Genomic DNA, 21,159 nt, shown 5'->3' on the forward strand with positions numbered 1-21,159 from the left:
ATGCTAAAAGTTATCTGGACTTTAAAAACATTATAAATTTACGTTATTTGTTAAGATCAATATCCTTTGAAAGCCGAGTAACACAGGTCGACAAAAAAAAGCCAAAGACTATTCAATGCTAAATCTGAGAGGATTCAACTTGTAGATTACGACCTCAAAACTTAGAAACTTTCCTTCTTCTTCTAGTTCTTAAGTAAAATGGTTTTTTGTCACTTTTCCATCTATTGTAGCCTGGTATATTTCTTGTGTTGTATATGTCCGGGTTCAGTTTTAATAAAGAAATTATGAGGCTACTGTAAATGACAAAAAAGTAAAAAAATTAGTTTAGTAAAATGCACTTAGGAAGGAGAAGACACAAAAAAGCTATGATTGTTTACTGTTGAAGTCAAAGGTGCAAAGTACAATTTCAGTATTATTGTGGTTCTGGGGTTCGAATAGTTTAGCTGTTACTAAACGGTAAAAAATTGTCTAAAAAACGAAGATTTGTTACTTTAATCACGATTTTTACAAACTGTGAGGTGATTTAAAGTTTCTAAGCTTGTGGTTGTAATCAATAAGTAAAATGCTTTTATATGATGTAGCGTTTAGTCTTGGGCCAAGAAAAAGTTCGGATTTTGTCGACCTGAGTAATTTGTGCTTTAAATAAAGTTAAGTTTAATTTTATCCTGAAGGATGTTTTTGTCTATAAAGCTAATTTTTTGCCCACCGTTGTGAGGTGTAATTGGTGGCGGTTTCGAATTTTCGAACAGTTTGTTGCAGCGTCGATTAAGTTTTGACACGAAATAAATTATATCCCTTTATGTAAATAAACAACGATACATTACAATCGTAATTTTGTGTTTTTTAAATCTGGCAATTACACTAAATGCCAAAGAGTTAAATAAATTATTAACATTAAGGAAAATGCTTTTAGCTAACATACCGTGTAGTTTTATTAAGATGTGTTAATAACATATACTTTTTACCATAAACACGTCGTAATATACTGATTTGTTTTAATTTTATTCATTTTTGAAAGCCTTTAGACTTCGAAAATTCACCATTCGGATACAACATGGTTGAGGGAGTGGTTGCATTGCACTTGGAACTTTAACGTGCAACAAATATTTTCTTGTTTCCAACATATTTGAATATGACTTGATTAGCATTTCAAGCAAACAAGGAATTTATGTATATGATTAATATAAAGTTTAAATTATAAATGCAGGAGCTAATGTTTCTCTGGCGAACATACATCATATTTTATCACTTTAAAACCGATGTCGGAGTTGAGTGCGGATAGAATTTCTTCGAAAGGAACTAATTCTCTAATGGTCAATCGAATTTTGCGGGTTTGCTTAAGTCGCGCTTGAATTGTTGTATCAATTTGCTGATGTGCATGCAAAACTACAGGGACCATTTGACACACTTTCTTCGAACAAATGGAGAATGTCCACTCGCACACCCCACATTTACTCATATAAATTCGACTTTATTACTGGAATGCTTCAAGCATTTTCATATTTTAAATCAAGCTACAAGGGTTTCTACCACAACCTTCTAGTATTTGTTGCACTAAATCAACGTACAAAACCATTCATAAAGAAATACAAACATGCCAACATGTAGGTATGGAAAACAATAAGACGCCTTTTCTGATTGACACAGATAAAATGAATAAAATCACATTGACGATGGTGACATGGATACAGGGTTTTCAATGTGAAACATCAAGTTAAAAGATATGATTCACCAATTAATAATAAGAGGCTTATATTAAAGAGCAGTTTATAATAATGCGGGTACAAAAATGTTTTATATATCAAGTACACGACGTTCATATAAATAAAAAAATATTTTTTTTAGTGAAAACAGTATTACGCAGAATTGTTCAGTTGAGCTTACAAAATAAACACAAGAAAAGACAAAATTGGAATACAAATTTGAGCCAATAATTTTGTTGCGCAGCTCCAAAAAGTATGCCATTACTTTATTTACTTTTATATCCTGATGTTTAGGTAGCATTATCGAAACTTATAGAAATTAAGAAGGTCAAGACTATATTGCGATGACAATACCAATGTAGACAACTATCAAAAAACCTGTAAAACAAGTCCATGATAGTGGCATACTTCTTTCTAATTTTCCAATTAGCCGAGGCCGCAGTTTTTCGTTTTTAGTGCCAAAACTGAAAGCATTATGTTGATAAAATTTGGGCTGAGGCTCCTGGAATTGCGTGTATGACTGCGTGACTTTTTTCGAAACTCACCCACTTTCACACGGACGTTTTCCATCCAGACGTTATGGAGCATAGAGTATAGAGGTCTCCTTGAAACGCGGTTGGTCACGAAAGCGAACAACAAAGAAAAGGCTTGCCCGTCATTTAAGGCAACATTTAATGGCCACTGGCTATAAGGCTATAAGGCTATAAGGCTATGGGGCTCATCCTGAATAAACAGGGGATGGTGGGTGCGTGTGTATGGGAGCTGGAGTTGACGTTCGTTTGTGAAAACGAAGAAAGTGATTAAATCAGCACGATATTTTGTAGGTGTGCGCGAGTTCACCCATTAAATTTCTCCCCTCTGCGGTGGTATGTGTGCTCGGACACGTAGGTGTGCACACCCACACACCCACACCCGCACACCTGCACATTGAGCTACTGTTCTAAATTGACTTTTCGCCTGGACAAAACTAAAAATGACGACATCGCGTTTTTTTCGTAGAAAAGCTTTGCCTCTAAACATGCCCATCAACCGCGTGTTTATAAACAACACAGATCTTTTACCTACCTACATATAAGCATGGTATATATGCGGAATATATAGAAAGGTGTGCTGGGCCTCATATTACACTCCCACATGCATGTTCGCACATATGTATGCAGTTACCAAATATATGAACACGTTAATGTAATTAAACCTTAAGGCTGGATAAAAGTAACCCGGGTGATATATTATTTGCGATATTACTAGGCAGTTATAAATCAACTTCTTTATGACTGTAACTTATCGAGATTATTTTGAATTTAATTTATTATGAATAAATACTTCACAAGAACTGAATGGAATAAACGACAAGCGGTAAAGGATTTAAAACTAAAGGGTTTTCGTAAGACAATAAGACAATTTGGGAGGATTGTCAAATAAACACTTTAACTAGAAAGAAATCATCTTTTTTATGACTATAACTTATCAAGATTATTTTAAATTTAATTTATTATGATTAAATACTTCTCAAGAAGTGAATAGAATAAACGACAAATAGCGTAACTCTGAAAACTAAAGTGTTTTTGTAAGACGACAAGACATTTTGGTAAGATTGTCCAATAAAGACTTCACAATTTTCAAAAACCAACGTTTAATTTTGTTACCATCCAATCACTGTAATTTTGACTCAATTGAACTTTAACAATATATGGAATTAACCATGGCAGGTTAAAGTTTATGTATTCAAATGTACATAGGTACATCGCAGTCAAGACCTGCTTTATAAAATACTCACACAAAACCAATATCGAGGGGATGTTTACATACATTCTACTCGAATTTCGCCCAAAGAAATTTCCGTGTCCCGCCCGGGATCTACATAGATTATAGAACTATACTCTGCAGTACCACTCATTGCAAAAAAACATCAACAAATGCTTTTTCAATAGTGATTTTGTACGAAAAGTGGTGATGATTTTAACATAAGCATGTCCTAAGATTCGTCATTCCACAAAACTGACACAAATTTATCACCTCACCTAAGCTCCTTTTTAGCAATGAAAAAGAGCTTCTTTAATTTTTGTGGTTTATAAAAAGCTACATGTAAAAGTTACAAATTTTGTGGTTAGATAAACCGTCAACTATTTTATAATAATAAACACCAATTGCTAAGAAAAAATAACTTAGTTATTGAAAAACCTATAACATTTCACTTATATATGTAATATTTTAATGAAATCTTCTCGATTATTAAACTTTTCGGAATGTAACATTAAAAGGAATACCCTTAAGAAAATGGTGGTGCATAGTGGAAGCTTACTTTTAGAAACACTACTAAGAGGTTTTAAACCTCTATAGATATATGTGGCATCCCCCATAAGTTCAGGAAGACTACCCCTATTGTGACTCAAAATTCAGTTCAATGTTCGCGAGTCACTGGTTCGCGCGTTTATCGATAGGCAATGTTTTGGTTCCGTTTGTCTTCGGCATAAAATAACATACTTTTCATGCGGATTTTACGACAATTTAAAAGCATTTTACGTTTGGCAAGTTGTGAATGTTATAAGTTAGTGGATTATTAAACTAATGCAATTGAAAGAACAATCTGAAAAACAGTGTATTTGTAATAAGTGATACAGTGGGCGCACGTGTTGATTTACTTGTTGTTGTTACACTTTTAGCGGTGCGTAGACTTACCAAGTAGGCAGCAAATCAGCGGTTGTAAACAATTCTCGTGGTTGTCGAAAATGCAAAGCCCCAAACGCCTGCGAAATGCACAGACCCAGCACGGAGACGCCTTATCGGTGGATGTGGAGAACATATTTCTGCACCGGTTCATGCTGTCCACAAACTCAACCTTAGGATCTAATACAAACGAACAAGATCAGCCCTCCAAATGTGTGTGGTTTCCAGATGATACGACTGCAGATCCTACAGACCACACAGATCCCCCGGTAAGTAGGGTTTTCAACACATATATTTGTAGCCCCTTGACCATATGAGCATATTAAAAATGTATCCCTTGACAAAAAAGTTAAAATAGTTAATGGTTCAACATAGTATACATTTTGTATCTTTTATATTCCACTGATCAGTTTATTCAAACCCTTCATGTTTTATAATTGTGATCCAGGTGCGTATAACATCATTAGACATAGGAATACATATAAGCGAAAACCTGTTCTAGACAATCGAACCCAAGCAATCTTGGATTAAAGTTAAATTCGTTGGCTAAATTCATAGTAAAAAGCAATGATTACTGAAATTCTTTTTATTCTGACCAAAGTTAGTTAGATTTAACTATACGGAATCCGTTGTGCATTTGATCCGATGTCTATTAACCACCATGATCTGATAATTACATATATCAAGTAAATTGTACATGACAAACTTAATAGTTGTACCTTTGTATATATAACATTAGTTTAAAAGTTGTACCTTTGTATATATCACATTAGTTTACAACAAATTTATTTGGAAATGCCCCAAGAAGAATGATGTTAGTTTCTGGTAAAGTTGGACCTCTAGATCACAAAAAAAAAAGTAAAACTAAGTTCTTTAAAGATTTTTTTTTATATATCCGTGTTGTTAATTTTTTTGATTACAAGAAGCGCCTTAAATCACTATATTGTTATAAACTTAAGTTGTAAACTTAAAAAAAACATTACCTAAATTGGTTAGGCACAACTCGAGATATAATTAAAAACACTGCGATATTAAACCATTTTTTTTTTAATCTTTTTAAAAAACGTATCCTAAAAAAAAACAGGGTTCCAACCCTAAGAGGAACTACCATCATACTTCTTGGAGCGTTGTGGCTGTAACCTAGTGTAGTTTTAGACTTAATATTTAGCTGTTTAATTCTGTGGTTACAAATGCCATATTTAAAACCATTCTTTCGTTTCACCCGATACTTGAAACATTCAAATCGTGTATGTTTACCGTGGCTCCCACTCCATTATTAATTCCCATTTGTTTACCAGTTTTATCGCGCTCAGTCAGCGAGGAAACCGCACTAGCGACCAACTCTCTAGCTTTGACCGATTCGCAGCTAGTAAAAGGGCATATTTATCTTGGGGGAATCGAATACCCAGCACAATTTAGACGGGTCTGTTCGCAAATGTGTGGATTCCTGTCCTAACTTATGCAGTATTATTGGTGTCTGGGGAAATTTCAGTGCAGCAGCTTCAATCGCACACTTAAAACTTAATTAAAAATCTAATCAGGGACTCGCCAATGCAATTTGGTGCATTAATTTAAACAATTAAATTCAAATTAATTAGGGGTCAATTTCAGGCACCAATGAAATAATTGGATTTAGTTTAAGGTTAACGTGCATTCTTGACTTCCGTAACTAACAGCGTTGAAATTGTATATAATTTATTAAACATGTTTGCCCGCAACTAAAAGAGTTACTGTCGGATTTAAAAGTGGTGGGTTGAAATGAAAATAACTCTATGCGTAATGCAAAGAATATAAAAAACCCTTAGGTCAAATTCCAAGTAGTTACCGATTACCAATAATTAGTGGACAAATAAGCTACAAAACTTTTAATTTGACTTTGTGACACTATCTTAAGCATTGTTGCGGACCTGCCACATATTCGTGAGCCAAAATAGGTTTATTTCAGTTTCATTCTATTATCTTAAAGTTTCAAAGTCGTAAACATGGGTATAAACATGTGGTGGAAGAAAAAGCAGGCGGGTACCTGGAGATTTAAACTTCTTTTACGAGACTTTGAGTCACAAATGCCCCAATAAACGAGACTGCAGTGGCTGCAGAGTCAACGTTCTGGCTGCATAGAAATTTAAAGCCACCCTTAGGCGTCAGGACATTCTTAAAAATTTAGGGCTCTGCTAAGATGTGCAACAAAAACCAGATTTTAGACAAAACCCTTAATGGCCCACAAAAACCAAGCATACAAGTTTCGGGCCCTTTGTTTGTTGGCTTTTACCTAACCGTACGTGACAGTGGCAAATGGCCTTAAATATGCCGGCGATTATTTAGCTTTAGTTTACGCTTGAAGCAAGCCCATTTTTATTTCACTCGCTAATTAAACAATCAATAAACCAAACTCCGGGGGTCTATGGATCCGTGTTGTTCAGATTTACATAGTGTACACAAGGCATTAAAGACCATGTGCGATGGAGGATGGCGAGGGTGGGTTGAGATACAGTCGTTTGCTCACGCAAGGAGTTAAGTTATGTGTGGGACCAAGTGGACGGACGGCGGGACTCGTTTCACTTACCTTCCGTATATTTCACCACGGATTTGTCATAATTAGTTCTCTCTCCCGACGACACGGCCTTTTCGGGGGGCCTCTGCGGGTTTCTAGTGTCCCGCCATCGCAGTGGTTTCCTAACGAGCTACTTTTGTCAAGTTGGTCTGCAGCTAGATGGTCGTGATGTTTCCGCAATTATTAGTGTCAGTGCCTTCTGCTTTCAGGCGGGTATCTAAGTGTGGTCCTCATTGTTTCCGCGATGCGCCTTTTGGGCCAGTCGTTTTTATAATTCTTACAATACCACGTAAACACACATTACAAAAACCGCCGTTGAAAAAGGATACTAGATGCATTAAAAAGGAAATCCCTCTAAGACTTGGTCTGGTGCAGTCCCTTTTCCATTCCACTGGCTGAAGAATTAAAAAGAAAGAGGGCTGTTTTTGGGTAAGTGGCTTAGTGGATCAGGCGCACACACATTACCATTTACTACATCTTACTTGTATATACATGATATCCCTGAAAACATGAGTTGCTGGTTCGTGAACATTACGAAATGAAATAACTTTTATATTCTCCGGAGATTTGAATTAAATGGTTGTTTAAATTTAAGTTAAAAATCATTAAAAGTCAGTTTCATTGTTATTTAGCGGACCACAACAAAGGTCATAAGCAAATTAAAAATTTAAAAAACATATTAGTGGTTTGAAAATGCCAAAACTCTAGTGAAATAGCGCCAAACCAACCGAATAACAAGGTTGCCACCTAGTGAATTAACGCTAGTGTGGCAAGGTAGCATGTTCTATCAACACGAGTGAATGTGGACAAGAAGAAGAAGTAGTTTGCTTACAAAAAGCGGCTAGCAAAATGTGAGTAGAATGAAATTTCTCTTGATTGTTTATTTATTCCGGCAATTGTTTTGCAGGGGAAAGCATAGGACAGTACAGCAGGATGCGATTTTCCTGAAGTTTATGCAAAGTCACAAGGATATCGCAAGGGCATCCTCTCGTGCCAACAGACTGGAGACTAGTTTGGCCTGGGCAGGTCTTTCTCAGGCTCTCAATGCAGTTGGCCCGCCATGTAAATCTGACGAGGACTGGCGCCGGGTGAGTGATGTCACAGCCATGACTAATACCCGGTTCCTAAGATCATGCTCCCCTTACAGGTCTGGAAGGACTGGAAGTGCACAATCAAGAAGAAGACGGTCGATAGGGGCTGGCCACACAAACATGAACCAATGTCTTCTACGGAAGAAGCCCTCGCCTCTATCCTCCAGTTTGATAAGTTCGCAGAGGATGAGTCACAAAACAATTCATTTGGTCCAGCCTTGAAAGAGGGCTCTAGCTCACAGTTCGACTTGCGGGAAATGTGGGAGGAAGATCCCGACGATCTCTACATCTCAGCAAGACACAGGAAGAAGATTAAAATGGAGTCCAGATGTAGTTCTAGCTCCGGTGAGGCTACGGGCTACAGGGAGCTAAGCTATAGGGCTTCAGGGAGCACCAAGAAGGTTAAGGTCAAAAAGGATGAATTGCAAGAAGGGGAACATGCCAACGACCCTTTATTAGAAAGACCACCAAGGAAGAGTAAAATCGTTCCAAAAATCAGTCAAAGACCCACCAAAGAAGAGACCTCGTCTGACAGTTTTGAGAATAGTGCAACCCTTAAGGAAATTGCCGGGGAGCTACGTGCACTCAATGAAACTACAAAGGCTGCAACAAAATCAATTATGTCTATAGCAGCTAAAATGTGCGAGTTGATGGAAAGAGGACTGGAGGAGCGACAACAGCACAATGCGTTGCTTAAGAAATTGTTGAATAACAGAAAATGAAAAAAATTAGTTTTATACGTTTTACTTTACTACCTCTGTAAACTATAGACCACCTTAATATAATTATGTTGCGTCACAACGGATCATAAAAAAAACGCCCACATCAACCCTATATCCAATCTGTTTTATTTTGAACTTCAGTCTATGTTTGCGACCTGACTGGAGCCTATTTGCTGGTAGACCAGTAACTAACAGAATACTGCTGGTTCGAAGCCAATTTTGCATTTTTTTGTTCTTTTCCTTTGCAACAAGGAAAAATACACAGACTGTGTGAAAATTATGCTAAGGCAGCAGAAAGAAAAGAAGAAATTGTTTGCACAAACAAGGCTCGTATGTGCTAAGAGCTGATAAGAGTTTGGTCTACATGATGGCTTAAGCAATTAATGCTTTCGAATATTGTGCATCTTTACGTGATGGTCATTGAACCCCTGCCATCGACCATGTTTATTTATTTGTGGTAAAATTATTGGAGATATTTGTACAAAAGGAAGGTTTTTTTAATACACATTAGGATTAATTATTAAATTCGTTCGATTTTTTAGTATCTAAAATGGTACACAAAGAACTCATTTTTAATCAGGAATTAAATTTCTTTACAGATTTTGTTATTAGAAGAACCGCTTGAGGTAGCACATTTACCGGAAAAACGAAAGGCTAAAAACTCAGAAGACGAAAGCAATGCGAAAAAAGTAAAATTAGATTCAAATGGGCTCAAAACCAAACGTCCTGGATTTAATGAAGAAAGATACGAAGAAACTTCGTATTATTTTGAGAATGGTACTCCACACTTTTTAGAATATTGTTGTATTTCTTTAATTTGTTTTAAATATTGCACAGGTCTTAGAAAGGTGTATCCATATTTTTTCACATTCACTACATTCGCCAAAGGGCGTTGGGTTGACGAGAAAATTCTGGATGTGTTTGTCCGTGAGTTTCGGGCTGCTCCTCCCGAAGAATACGAGCGCAGCCTGGAAGCTGGAAAATTGACTGTTAATTACGAAAAGGTGCCCAAGGACTATAAAATCAAACACAACGATTTGCTGGCCAATGTCGTGCATAGGTACGTATTTTTAGGAAACTTTCATTTAAATATGCACACATTTGTATTATAGACACGAAGTCCCTGTTACTTCACAGCCCATCAAGGTAGTGTACATGGACAAGGATATTGTGGTTGTGAATAAGCCGGCGTCAATACCAGTAGGTATTATATAGATAAAGAAAGCTAAATTATAATAAATCAAATTTAAGGTACATCCATGTGGGCGATATAGACATAATACCGTGGTTTTTATTCTGGCCAAGGAGCACAATTTAAAAAACCTGAGAACAATTCACAGACTGGATCGACTGACATCTGGTCTTCTTTTGTTCGGGCGCACTGCTGAAAAAGCCCGCGAATTGGAATTGCAAATCAGAACTAGACAAGTGCAGAAGGAATACGTGTGTCGCGTGGAAGGGCGTTTTCCGGAGTGAGTAAAACAAATTATACATTTGTTTTCATCCAATTTTATTAATTATTTGTATCTTGCATATCTTTACAGTGAAATAGTTGAGTGCAATGAGAAAATAGACGTTGTGAGCTACAAAATCGGTGTTTGCAAGGTTTCACCAAAGGGCAAGGACTGTAAAACTACGTTTCAAAGAATTGGTGAAGTGGGAGATGACAGCATTGTTTTATGCAAACCCCTTACAGGACGTATGCACCAAATAAGAGTACACCTACAGTATTTGGGTAGGCCAGCAAGTCACAATCTTTTGCCGTCTTAATTTTCTTATTTCCTTTCTGTAGGTTATCCTATTTCAAATGATCCTTTGTACAACCACGAAGTTTTTGGTCCTTTAAAAGGTCGAGGAGGAGACATCGGTGGTATAACTGAAGAACAGTTGATCAATAACCTAATTACCATTCATAACGCCGAAAATTGGTTGGGTCTTGAAGGAGAACAAGTCGTGAAAACGGAAATCAAAAGTGAATTAAAAACTACTTTAGCAGTGGAGGTACCAATAGATACTAAATCTCCGGAACCCGTAATTCCAGCAACAAACGAATCAATCAATGAAGTAAGACCGTAGAAATTTTAGTATATGACCGGATAAACACATAATTATTCTCAATTGACAGGCTGCCACCCAAACTTGCTATGAAGAACCAGACAGGTCTTTTGACTCACAAAAGACAACTTCGGATCCGCATTGTTCTGAGTGCAAAGTCAACTACAGAGACCCCGGCCCAAAGGATCTTATAATGTTCCTTCATGCATGGAAATATAGGGTCAGTTGCAAACTCTTCTATTTTGTACTGCGCTAATTTAAAACCTTAACTCATTTACAGGGTGTCGGTTGGGAATACGAAACAGAACTACCGGAATGGGCTTGTAAAACTACTATAAATTATGATCAGTTGTGAATCAATAAACTTGATTGACTTTTTAAACAATAAGTTGTTCTATTATATTCTTAGGGCTCGACAAAAAAACGCAATAATGTTACTGGCAGTAAATATATTTTTATTGGTAATCTATCTTTGCCTTTTTTGACAAAATTTAAGTTGTTTAAAATGTTAGTATTATTGTGCGTTTTGTTATCTTTACCGCTATCCTTTTCAAATCCTCACTTGCAAATGATCTTTGATATTAACCCTATATTTCTGGACCTTTATTTGGAACACGAAGATGTCCTCGTTGAATATTATTTGGCTTTGTGCAATACTTGTCCAAGAATGCCAACTGTTCTGGATTATTTGGTGCGAGAACTTAATCTGAGCTCGCTGCTTACAATTGTTTCAGTTGATTGCAGAAAATATTCAACACAATGCCTCAGGAATAACATTACGCAATATCCGAAATGGGTTCGCATTGAACAAAGTGGACAGTTGACTGCTATTATGAACCCTGAAAGTCTAATTCAAGCATTAACTAAATATAACATTTCAGAAAACAATATAACGTTAGCCAGTCAAATGTTTAATGAGACTTTATTACAATACGTAGAAGAGGATGTCTGCATACCTGGACAGGTTCTAAAACTAAAGTCAAATAATTTTTATTCCCTAATAAACAATGGAACCTTCTTTATAAAATTATATTCTCCAAGTTGTCCGTCGTGCATTGTGATGTTCGCAATTTGGAAAGAGCTCGCTTCGGAGTTGGTAAATGAAACTAAAGTTTGCATTGCAGAGTACGATTGCTCAACTGGAATGCAAATTTGCAAGGACTTGCAAATTGCACGGATCCCTTCTTTAATATGGTTTAAAAACGGAAAACGAGTTGAAAAATACAAAGGAAATCGAGAGAAAGAAGGGTTGAGAAATTTTGTGTCTGATATGATGACTGCTAAGAGCTCTCATTCTTCTGCTCATCAAAAAACATTTTTGAATATTGCCAAACTAACGATGTTACTAAATTCATTGAGGTTTTATTTGCTACGAGAAAAATAAATTGTAATTTTAAAAGAGTTAAATTTTAGAAACTGTAGCACAAGTGGATATTTTAAAATGTAAAAGTGATAACTAACGTTCGCGGGAGCGCCTCTTATGCCTATCGATAAATCGATTTTTATCGGGAGACCATTAAGTAGGAGCTGTGTCATCTCTTTCGGACATCTGGCGCAAATAAATACGAAGAAGCGCAGGGATTTGGCTGGGAACAATGATACACGATTTGGTTATGGCTTGTTTGAGCCATAGTTCCAAGGGGCTGGGTATAAAGGCCTTCACGGTAAGTACAGTGGTTCATGAGAGATAAATCTCTAGCTTTAAACACCCATTTCCCAGGACACCACAGTTATCGAGCAGTTTATACATCCTTGCGAGAGGCAGATATTCTTGGATATTTTAAAAATTATAAAGGTCTACCATGAAGTGGCTCAGTTTACACAGTCCCTGGGACCGCAGAAGAATACACTTGGCGAACTTCCAGGTATGTCTGAAAACATAAAATGGCCTATCCTATACAAGCTCTTAAAACTTTTGCGGTAGATCTTTCGCATGGCTATTACTTGATAAACTTGGCCAAGGGCATCGAGATTGCTCTCGAGGAGTACTATGCGGAGATCAATAGCCTGGAGCAGTATTGCTCCGAGAACGAGCGCACTTCGCTCTCATATGTCTACAATGCTCTGCAACTCAAGTTGCCCGTTCTGGTTTTTCTGAGGAACCTCATCATGGAGATCCAGGTGCGAAAACTGCAAGGATGCGCCATGCTCCACAACCTCCATCAGCAGTCTGAGCACGGAGACCTTCAACTGGAAAGAGTGATCAGGAAGCAAGTTTACATTCGTATCTTTCTTTTTATAGTCCTAACTGTATGCCTCTTTCAGAATTATGAAGCCTGTTAAGTACGCATTTTTCTCGAGCCTGGCTCATTGGCTTTTGTTCGGGGTGATCGACGATGTCCACTCGGAATTCTTTATTAAATTCACCCCAAATGATTCGGCTGATAGTACCTCATGCAGCAAATCAGCTAGTAGCTCTGTAATGGTAAGGACATTGTTATAATAATGTATTGCTTTTATTACACTCCCCATTGCCAGAGTGCCGACAAAACCCCCGAGGACTATATATGGCAGTACGAGATCAATATGGATCAGCTGCCAGGATTTCTCTCCATCATCGTGGCTGAAAAAGTGCTGTTTGTGGGACAAACTGTGCTGGTCTTTAAAATGCGCCGAAACGGTACAGCGAAAAGCAAAACAGATCAACTGGCAGTGAAGCTGGCTGAATTGTCGCGGGATGATATTTACGAGCTGTGGAACGGCAGAGAATCCGAGTTCTTTAAAATGGTTCTAGACCTCAGCAACGATGAAACAATCAATGTCTTCCGCATCGAAAATGTTATAAACGATATCAAGAAATACGTTAGCATGCGACTCTCGGAAATAGCTGTTAACGAAGTGGATCTAGAAAGCCAAATGGGACTCATCAAAGACTTTTATTTGTTGGGCAGAGGAGAGTTTTACTTGGAGTTCTGCTGCCAAATGATAGGAACCATGGAAACGTATCGTGAAGAGAGATTTAAAAACATCACCAGATCATTTGAGGTAGTGGAAATACTATGCTTCGTATAAACATGTATTGTAATTTTGATTTTTTTTTTTTAAATTTCAGCTTGCAGCCACCGTCATGGGAATCTCAGATGACTTGGATCTCTTTTCACTCAGTTGCCAAAGGAGCACTGGTGAGCCAGATGAAAGTTCGGATTTTCATATCTTGCAGGGTCTTAGCCTGAAATACACTTATGAGTGGCCGTTGAATCTGTTGTTTTCGCCTAAGGCAATTGAGCGATATAACAAGATATTTAGATTCCTTCTGATTATTAGAACTTTTCAGTACGAAATACAAAGAGTCTGGGCCAAGCAAACTTGGAAGGCAAAAAGTCTGCCTGCGCCTTTGGATAACAAAATCATAAATCTTCGCAATCATCTTATGTTCTTCCTGAACAACATGCAGTACTACATTCAAGTGGATGTTCTTGAAAGTGAGTTTTCTGAACTAAATACCATGCTGCCCATTAACTACTTAAATTTGTTACAGGTCAATTTAGTGTTTTTATGAATGTAATTAAAAGCAAGGCTGATTTTGAGGAAATACAAAGAGCTCATACCATATTTCTGGCAAATGTTCTTTCACAATGCTTCTTGCTTTCCGATTCGAAGGAGGGCCAAGCTAATATCACCGGATGCCAAACCCAAAACCCCATTTATGGAACACTTCTAAAACTCTTCAGTATTTGTGACAAGTTTGCTCACATAACCCAAACAAAAGATCCGCCTGATGACTTTATGGGGGAAATCGACAGTCTTAATGAAAGGTAGGTCATAAGCTGTTGTTAAACTTTTGAAATATAAGTGTAAAAAAGAATTATTTTAATTTCAGAAGGCTTTATGTCAATCATTAATACATATATTTCTCCAATTATTGCAAGTAATAATAATAAAACTTTGTTTTTTTTTACAGATTTGGTGTTCAAATTGCGAGCCTTATCCAACTATTAGTTGATGTTAAGTCAGCATCTTGCTTGGGTCCGCTTTCTCAACTCCTTTTGCGACTGGATTTTAATCATTGGTTTAGCGGCAAACAAAATGTGTCGGCATCTAGCAAATAAATGAATGATGTGCCTTTACCTAAAGCTGTAATCGTTTGATATCTTCTATACGAAAGTCGTTCCTGAAAATCATGAATTGCATTTGAGAAGATGTTGTATCTTAAATAGTCTTCACTGTTACCTTAGGGTTAAAAATGTGCGAACTTCGTTGGGCGTTAAGTGCCAAGATGACATTTCTTTGTTATTCTCGGGATTCCAGTACTCGGATAGCTCCGAAATCTTATCCAGATTAAGAAGAGTAGCAATTTGGGAGATCCGTGTCATCTTGTCTCTCACCGACCAGGATGTGGCTCCTGTTAGGTAACTGCCCAAGGCACGGACTTCCTGATCAAGCACCAGACCACCGAGCTGTTATAGGAAATATAGGAATTATAATAATGTATGTTAACAGTGCTAAAAAGGCGTTTGAAAAACGTACCCTGTTAAAGGTGATTTTTTTAATAGCCCGTTCCAATTGCATGGTTACTTCGGTTGCAAGAATGCTGACCAGAGCATCGTAGTTTCGCGGACTCAATGAGTTCTTAAAGGAGTTCAGAAGCCCATCCAACTGAACTATGAAAAACTGAACAAACGTTTCTCCAGCCTCGTAAGCAGCGAGCTCCTCCTATAACGAAATATTAACATGAGCTTTTATACACCTTTTAGTTTCAGCCCTTACCTCATTTAAATTGTGGCTGTAATTTAAGAACTGATTAATCCACGGATTGAGGCGTGGCTTTATAACACTGGATCTCAGCTGCTGCATTCCAAAATCAACAGTGGCTTTAAGCGCATCCCGCACAGCTTTGAGTTCTGTGAGGCAGCTGTCCAGCAGTTGACGCTCCACTGGCGTCGTTTGGGGAAACGTGCCAGCAATTTCCTGTTCCATAGTCTGCCACAGTGTCTCAATATACTCTGTCGATACGTCGGCATTGTTCAACTGGACCAGGAAATTGGCTCGACCTCGATCGGCATCGCTGGAATGTAGTTTTCCCTGCTGCAGGGTCGTTTGAATAGCATTGTATGCCTGGGCCAAGTCGATGTAGCCCGACGGATAACCGCTTTTCAAGGGGGCTTTGAGTGCAGATACAAAGTCGCCATCTAGGCAGGCTGCCACGTTGTTGATCACAGCACATGTTCCGTTTATCGACTGAGTTGTCAAAGCCCTTCGAATGGATTTGCGAAGAATGAAGAATACATCGTCCACCATGGACGAGCATTGCTGTCCAGACTCGAAAGTATCCAGACCGATGGCTTTAAGAACGCTTTCCTCCATGAAATATCTGAAAGATTTAATACAATAAAAACCATTTTAAGAATCACTCCAAAATCTACCTCTCCAGAAGCAAATAAGTGCTAAGAATTTCTTGCATTTGACGGCGCAAGTCTGAGTTTTTCATGATTTTTTCATAGCGTTCCAATATATCCGCCTGCTCTTTTTCTGGCACACACGTCTCTACGTGAACCTGCAATATGAAGATTTAGGTAATGACTACATAAGATGATTTTCCTCATGCCTGCAAGCGTCGTCGCATAAAGCGGAAGTACAACTCGACTCTGGCGTGCATCACAGTTATTTCAGCTATAATGGCATCGATTTCCTTAGGGTTTAGTTTGTCCACCGATCCGCCAGATGGCTTCCGATAATGTCCTAGTGCCTGAATACTGTTGCTCCCGACATTTCCCCCAGTCGAACGCTGGGTGGATTCGTTGACTTGCTTGCTGCGGTACTGAATCTGCCGGTTCTTGTTGAACTCCATCAGGAGGTTCTTTACTTCAGCATCGCATTCATGCTGCAGAATAGCTACCATGTCAATCAGAGACGAAGATCTGTGGGATAATCATATAAAATTAAAGAGTTTGTTCAGATGTATCTCTGCAACTTACGCTTGTCCGTAAAATGCTTCGATTATCGGCTGATTGACCTCTACCACCCGCGCAAAGTTCTCTAAAATGGCAGTCAATCGATCTGCGTAGGCCAGTTGTAGGCGTGACTCAGCCTTGGCTATGTCCTGGGCATTTCGCAGTTCCTTTTGCGCCTTGTTCGCCAGCTTCTGGCAAATGTAGACGGAGAACTTTTCGATGCCGATGCGATGGCAACCGACAAGTGGAAAGATTTTGAAGAACCTCTCGACAGAGGCCAAATCATCGGCTTTGACCGCCTCATCGAAGCGCTTGGCAATGAGGACGCGTGTTTTCTCTGTGGCATCCTCCAGTGTCTTGACCGCATCGCTCACCGACGTTATGGAGCCCTGAACATCATCGGCCGTGCGACGCAGAAGTTGCTGATCCATCGCGAGGAAACGGGCAATGTGTGTGGCGCTCTTTTCGTAGTCCTCCTCGCTGATGGCCTTGACAACGCCCTGGCTGCACAGGTGCAAGTCGATCAGGTCGTGCACCCGCTGCTGGCACTCGGAGGCCCGGCACCTGGCCAAATCCAGGCGGCGCACCTTGGCACTCACGGATTCGGCCAACTGGGCAGTGTTTACAATCTGGTCGTTCAGCTTGTTGGAATCGCTGTCCACTGTGTGCAGCAGGGCCAAAGACCTCCCAATGCCACTCATTTTGGCCTCTATCTGGCACTGCTTGGCCAGCAGGGACTCCAGCTTCTCGTTGACTTTCTCCTGGAACAGAGTGAAAACATGAAAACCAACCGGAACATTATTGACTTGGCACGCACCTCCTCCTCGGCAATTCGCTGCAGAGCTTCGTCCACCTCTCCATTTGTGCCGATGTCCAGTGCGCACAGCTGCTCGAGAACACTCATCCTGTTGTCGTCGGTCCGGATTTCCGGATCTATTTTATGTATTGTCCTATTTAATTCAATTGGATGAATAATCTGATACGTGGAAAAATAAATTGTTTTGCCCTCAATAGCGATGGGACATCTGTGGTTCTAGGACAATATGTATCGGAATTCAGTATATCGATAATTTGAAACGGCTGGCAGCGCTGTTTAGTGGAAGAAGTTACTAGGGGAATTCAAGCATCAGCTGTTTAAGGCGCATAACAAATTTGTTTTAATTTTTTAAGCTTACAGTAGTAAAATTACAGCTCTACAAAAATTGTAATGCCGTCTTTGCTTTTCTGTTTATTTAAATAACTATGCAAGTGAAATCAATATTTTCTTAACTTCCCGCCGTAATAAAAATGATATGTCATAGGACCAAATTTTCTTTTAATTTAAGCTTACAGAAATGTTTTAACTTATTGATAAATGAAAATGTACCTGATTTTAAAAGCCGCGTTAAGTTTTTAAAAGTACTTGCAGTAAGAATAAACTTCAATAGAGCACGGGCACTCTTGTTTTCACAGCTGATGCAAAATTCAAAGCCCAACAAAAGTATTGATTTGCAATAACCGTAGAATTAGCTTAGCGTAGCATTCCGATAGATAAGCGTAGGCGTAGTAATGGATTTCACGGGCTTTGAAGTGCGCAAGGTGGGTTGATTGGCTGGTGAAGATCAAGTGGAAACCAGGGTACATCCTTCCATATCCTTTCCAGTGCCCACCGACTGCCATGTACATTCCGAACTTCATCACTTCCGAGGAGGAGCAGCGCATCCTGAGCCACATCGAGCGGACTCCGAAGCCCCGATGGACGCAGCTACTCAACCGCCGGCTGGTCAACTACGGCGGTGTGCCGCATCCCAACGGGATGATTGCCGAGGAGATTCCCGAGTGGCTGCAGAGCTATGTAGACAAGGTGAACAACCTGGGTGTGTTTGAGTCGCAGAACGCCAACCACGTCCTGGTCAACGAGTATCTGCCGGGCCAGGGGATTCTGCCGCACACGGACGGACCTCTGTTCTTCCCCATCATCTCGACCATCTCTTGTGGGGCCCACACCGTGTTGGAGTTTGCCAAGCGGGAGGACACCTCCGCAGAACCAGAAGCTGGCGAGGATCAGTCACCGGCGCCCCGCGAGGTGCGTTTTAAGCTGCTCCTGGAGCCGCGCAGCCTGCTCATCCTGAAGGACACGCTGTACAGCGACTACCTACACGCCATTGGCGAGACCAGCGAGGATGTGCTCTGCGACCGCATCTGCAACTACGATCTGTGCGAGAACACCTACAAGATCGGCGACCACCTGGTCCGTCGATCGCCCCGCATCTCCCTCACCATCCGCAACGTTCCCAAGACCAGCAAGATGAAGCTCAAGTTCTGCTAGGCCCACTCCGCACTTGCATAGATGTTGTTTGCCATTGAATACAGATTACACAGATGTTGAATAACCGCACGTTAAACGAACCCACTGAAGGGATCCATGGGGTCCAAGGACTAGGATATTCCGCCACCTGAATCTTCCGCTAGATGTTTAAGCACTCGCACTAGCACACTAGCTCGCAAGCAATCAACGTTGGCCCACACAAAAGTGCTTTATTTATACCGTTGGCATTGTGTACATATATAAAAATGTTTGTATTACGTATTACGGAGCAATAAGTTGGCCCGATCGGCGAACAGGCTCGAGCCGTATCCTTGGATGCCACCTGAACGCCGGCGGCTTTTAGATTTAGTTACGCGAGCAATTGATGGGAGCAATACGTGGTCTAGATTTGTTAAATATGAAGTTAACTATATTCGTATTTCGTCAACTAATTTTGATTACGAAGTGCTAGAAGTTTTCAAGATTTCATAGAAATCTAGTTGATCTAAGCCCGAAATTCAAAGAAATTACTGTCGTAAGATTAGGGCAGACTGATAAGATATTTTCTTCAAATTATCCAACATGATTGCTTTAATTTATCATACATTTTCTTCAAAAGAACATTGTACTCAAATGGTTTTTCAGTCTGGTGTGTAAGGAAATTCAATTAATATTCGACTGACGAAAGCAAATCATAATGATTATCAGTTGACGAAATACCACTTATATGTATGTTGAATGGAGCACACGCAGCACATCGAGTTCCATATTCGTTTGCTCCATGCTCCGGGCTCCCGGGTCCAAGTGTATTTTTGTAACCGTTTTTTCCACCGCGCACCGCAAAAAGAGCGAAGAGTTGCCAATAAACGTTACTGTCCACCCACTGATCCTGTAATCCCTCTCATCCGTTAGGCCTCCGCCTCCTGCCACTCCAGCCGGAACTCCCGCTCGAAGACCAGGCGGTCGTAGAGCCTCACCTCGCTGATCCGCGCCGAGATGTCCAGCCGCAATTCGCTGACCGCCAGGTGGAAGTTCTGACGCACGGTCCGCTGTTTGTCCGGCGTCAACTGGTTGAGCGGTTTCCTGAAGATGCTTATTATGCGTTGCAGATGGTACTCCACGCTGGCGCAGCGACCGATGCAGACCCACAGGTTCTCCGGATCGTGTATGTTGCCTGGGAAACGGGTGCGCTGGTCGAAGGGCGCCTTCCCGGATAGCAAGGCTCTCACCTCGGCCACAATCTCCTGATGCGTCTTCAGATCCCGAGTGCTGAGTGTGGTGAACTCGTACTTGTCGCAGAAGTACATCAACTCGGAGATGGCCACCCAGGCCTGGGAGCAGAGTGTGGCATGGTGATTGGACCAGTTGGAGTAGCCAGCCGGACTGGAGGACTTGGAGGCCGAAGCAGCAGTGGTGGCCGATGAGGAACTGGCATTTGGAGTCGGAGAAGTGCTCGGGGGACTTCCTGTCTTGGATTTGGGCGCATCCAAGCCATTTGTGGACTTTCTCTCCGTGCGCTGTAGCTGCTCCATTTCCCGCTCGTGCTCCTTGGCCCTCAGATAGGCCTCTTTCTTCTGCTGCAGCTCCTGCAACTTGGTCAGCTTCGGTGGTGAATAGGACCTTGTGAAGATCGAGGACGGAGCCGGCGGATGAGCAGCCGGCTCGCCATCTGTGTGAGCAACAGAAGACCCGTTTGTGTCCAGCGATGCACTGCGTCCGTACTTGGCCCGATAGCGCTCCAGCGTGTCCAGCGAGAAGCTGAGCTCCTTCTTGATGGCCCTCTGCATGGTTTGGTTTTCTGGCTTTATGTAATCACCTTGGGTGTTTCGGTGCTTCGAAATGCACGCGTTCCCTTCGAGAATTTACAAGCGAATGCGAGCGAACATTCCGCTTGAAGAGAGACCGATCTCTTTATTTTTATCTTTTATCAATCGGTGGCGAGCCATGTGCACTTTATTTCGGTCTCTGCCAATACATTTTGATTCGCACACACATGCGTATGGATATGTTTGGATTTGAAGCACCATTTGCAAGACCCACAGATGCAGATACGAAAATACCGAACGCACATTTTGAGGAACTTATGCCGAAGTGACCGAAATGTTCAATCGGTTTAAATGGGATCAAGGTTGTGATCAACTAAGGGATTTAAAAGTCCTTTTGCCACAGAAATTTAAAATAGTTTTTTAAAT

The 21,159-nt window shown here is 40.2% G+C and overlaps 6 protein-coding genes across 9 annotated transcripts; 4 read left to right on the plus strand and 2 right to left on the minus strand.

Annotated features, from left to right (window-relative positions):
• Positions 1-4,113: 4,113 nt before the first annotated feature.
• RluA-2 (RluA pseudouridine synthase 2) lies at positions 4,114-11,177 on the plus strand. Of its 4 annotated transcripts, XM_017068177.4 has the most exons (10): positions 4,114-4,251; positions 4,367-4,639; positions 9,334-9,511; positions 9,572-9,794; positions 9,847-9,934; positions 9,986-10,206; positions 10,279-10,469; positions 10,527-10,798; positions 10,860-11,009; positions 11,070-11,177. In XM_017068177.4, exons 2-10 carry the CDS (start codon positions 4,433-4,435, stop codon positions 11,142-11,144), a joined length of 1,605 nt encoding a protein of 534 aa, XP_016923666.3. In that variant the 5' UTR covers positions 4,114-4,251; positions 4,367-4,432; the 3' UTR covers positions 11,145-11,177. The 4 variants fall into 4 exon arrangements, 3 of the variants coding, with proteins under 3 accessions (XP_016923666.3, XP_070854283.1, XP_016923674.3); XM_070998182.1 differs by having other exon boundaries at positions 4,142-4,639; XM_017068185.4 differs by lacking the exons at positions 4,114-4,251; positions 4,367-4,639; positions 9,334-9,511 and having other exon boundaries at positions 9,664-9,794; positions 9,872-9,934.
• On the plus strand, positions 7,803-8,843 carry LOC108005056 (uncharacterized). Its single transcript, XM_017068199.4, has 2 exons — positions 7,803-8,009; positions 8,069-8,843. Exons 1-2 carry the CDS (start codon positions 7,875-7,877, stop codon positions 8,732-8,734), a joined length of 801 nt encoding a protein of 266 aa, XP_016923688.3. The 5' UTR covers positions 7,803-7,874; the 3' UTR covers positions 8,735-8,843.
• A 1,120-nt stretch (positions 11,178-12,297) lies between the features above and the next one.
• Positions 12,298-14,862, plus strand: Grip75 (gamma-tubulin complex component 4). The gene is made up of 8 exons (XM_017089921.4): positions 12,298-12,453; positions 12,510-12,654; positions 12,714-12,999; positions 13,055-13,214; positions 13,268-13,774; positions 13,842-14,211; positions 14,268-14,544; positions 14,691-14,862. Exons 1-8 carry the CDS (start codon positions 12,385-12,387, stop codon positions 14,836-14,838), a joined length of 1,962 nt encoding a protein of 653 aa, XP_016945410.3. The 5' UTR covers positions 12,298-12,384; the 3' UTR covers positions 14,839-14,862.
• Positions 14,579-17,702, minus strand: Cog4 (conserved oligomeric Golgi complex subunit 4). The gene is made up of 8 exons (XM_017089919.4): positions 17,498-17,702; positions 16,705-17,441; positions 16,335-16,647; positions 16,153-16,283; positions 15,497-16,100; positions 15,257-15,442; positions 14,960-15,186; positions 14,579-14,900 (listed from the first exon to the last, which is right to left on the minus strand). The coding sequence occupies exons 1-8, from the start codon at positions 17,582-17,584 to the stop codon at positions 14,858-14,860; spliced, it is 2,328 nt and encodes a 775-aa protein (XP_016945408.3). The 5' UTR covers positions 17,585-17,702; the 3' UTR covers positions 14,579-14,857.
• A 382-nt stretch (positions 17,703-18,084) lies between these two features.
• LOC108021590 (alpha-ketoglutarate-dependent dioxygenase alkB homolog 6) lies at positions 18,085-19,854 on the plus strand. Its single transcript, XM_017090384.4, has 2 exons — positions 18,085-18,258; positions 18,323-19,854. Exons 1-2 carry the CDS (start codon positions 18,229-18,231, stop codon positions 18,986-18,988), a joined length of 696 nt encoding a protein of 231 aa, XP_016945873.3. The 5' UTR covers positions 18,085-18,228; the 3' UTR covers positions 18,989-19,854.
• LOC108021582 (uncharacterized) lies at positions 19,172-21,066 on the minus strand. The gene has a single exon (XM_017090371.4). The coding sequence runs from the start codon at positions 20,752-20,754 to the stop codon at positions 19,876-19,878; it is 879 nt and encodes a 292-aa protein (XP_016945860.3). The 5' UTR covers positions 20,755-21,066; the 3' UTR covers positions 19,172-19,875.
• Between the last annotated feature and the right edge of the window lie 93 nt (positions 21,067-21,159).

This window comes from Drosophila suzukii, chromosome 2L, assembly GCF_043229965.1.
Source record: "Drosophila suzukii chromosome 2L, CBGP_Dsuzu_IsoJpt1.0, whole genome shotgun sequence".
NCBI classification, from domain to species: domain Eukaryota; kingdom Metazoa; phylum Arthropoda; class Insecta; order Diptera; family Drosophilidae; genus Drosophila; species Drosophila suzukii.

Excerpts from the sequence above, each read along its gene's own strand:
- RluA-2 (XM_017068177.4), top strand. The coding sequence starts at position 4,433 with ATGCAAAGCCCCAAACGCCTGCGAAATGCACAGACCCAGCACGGAGAC. Across the intron at positions 4,640-9,333 it reads CAGACCACACAGATCCCCCG|ATTTTGTTATTAGAAGAACC; the intron begins GTAAGTAGGGTT and ends ATTTCTTTACAG. Across the intron at positions 10,470-10,526 it reads AGTACACCTACAGTATTTGG|GTTATCCTATTTCAAATGAT; the intron begins GTAGGCCAGCAA and ends TCCTTTCTGTAG.
- LOC108021590 (XM_017090384.4), top strand. The coding sequence starts at position 18,229 with ATGGATTTCACGGGCTTTGAAGTGCGCAAG. Across the intron at positions 18,259-18,322 it reads CGGGCTTTGAAGTGCGCAAG|TGCCCACCGACTGCCATGTA; the intron begins GTGGGTTGATTG and ends TATCCTTTCCAG.
- LOC108021582 (XM_017090371.4), bottom strand. The coding sequence starts at position 20,754 with ATGCAGAGGGCCATCAAGAAGGAGCTCAGCTTCTCGCTGGACACGCTG.
- LOC108005056 (XM_017068199.4), top strand. The coding sequence starts at position 7,875 with ATGCAAAGTCACAAGGATATCGCAAGGGCATCCTCTCGTGCCAACAGA. Across the intron at positions 8,010-8,068 it reads CTGACGAGGACTGGCGCCGG|GTCTGGAAGGACTGGAAGTG; the intron begins GTGAGTGATGTC and ends CTCCCCTTACAG.
- Grip75 (XM_017089921.4), top strand. The coding sequence starts at position 12,385 with ATGATACACGATTTGGTTATGGCTTGTTTGAGCCATAGTTCCAAGGGG. Across the intron at positions 13,000-13,054 it reads CTGGAAAGAGTGATCAGGAA|AATTATGAAGCCTGTTAAGT; the intron begins GCAAGTTTACAT and ends TGCCTCTTTCAG. Across the intron at positions 13,775-13,841 it reads ACATCACCAGATCATTTGAG|CTTGCAGCCACCGTCATGGG; the intron begins GTAGTGGAAATA and ends TTTAAATTTCAG.
- Cog4 (XM_017089919.4), bottom strand. The coding sequence starts at position 17,584 with ATGAGTGTTCTCGAGCAGCTGTGCGCACTGGACATCGGCACAAATGGA. Across the intron at positions 16,101-16,152 it reads ACTTATTTGCTTCTGGAGAG|ATATTTCATGGAGGAAAGCG; the intron begins GTAGATTTTGGA and ends TAAATCTTTCAG. Across the intron at positions 14,901-14,959 it reads CGCACATTTTTAACCCTAAG|GAACGACTTTCGTATAGAAG; the intron begins GTAACAGTGAAG and ends CATGATTTTCAG.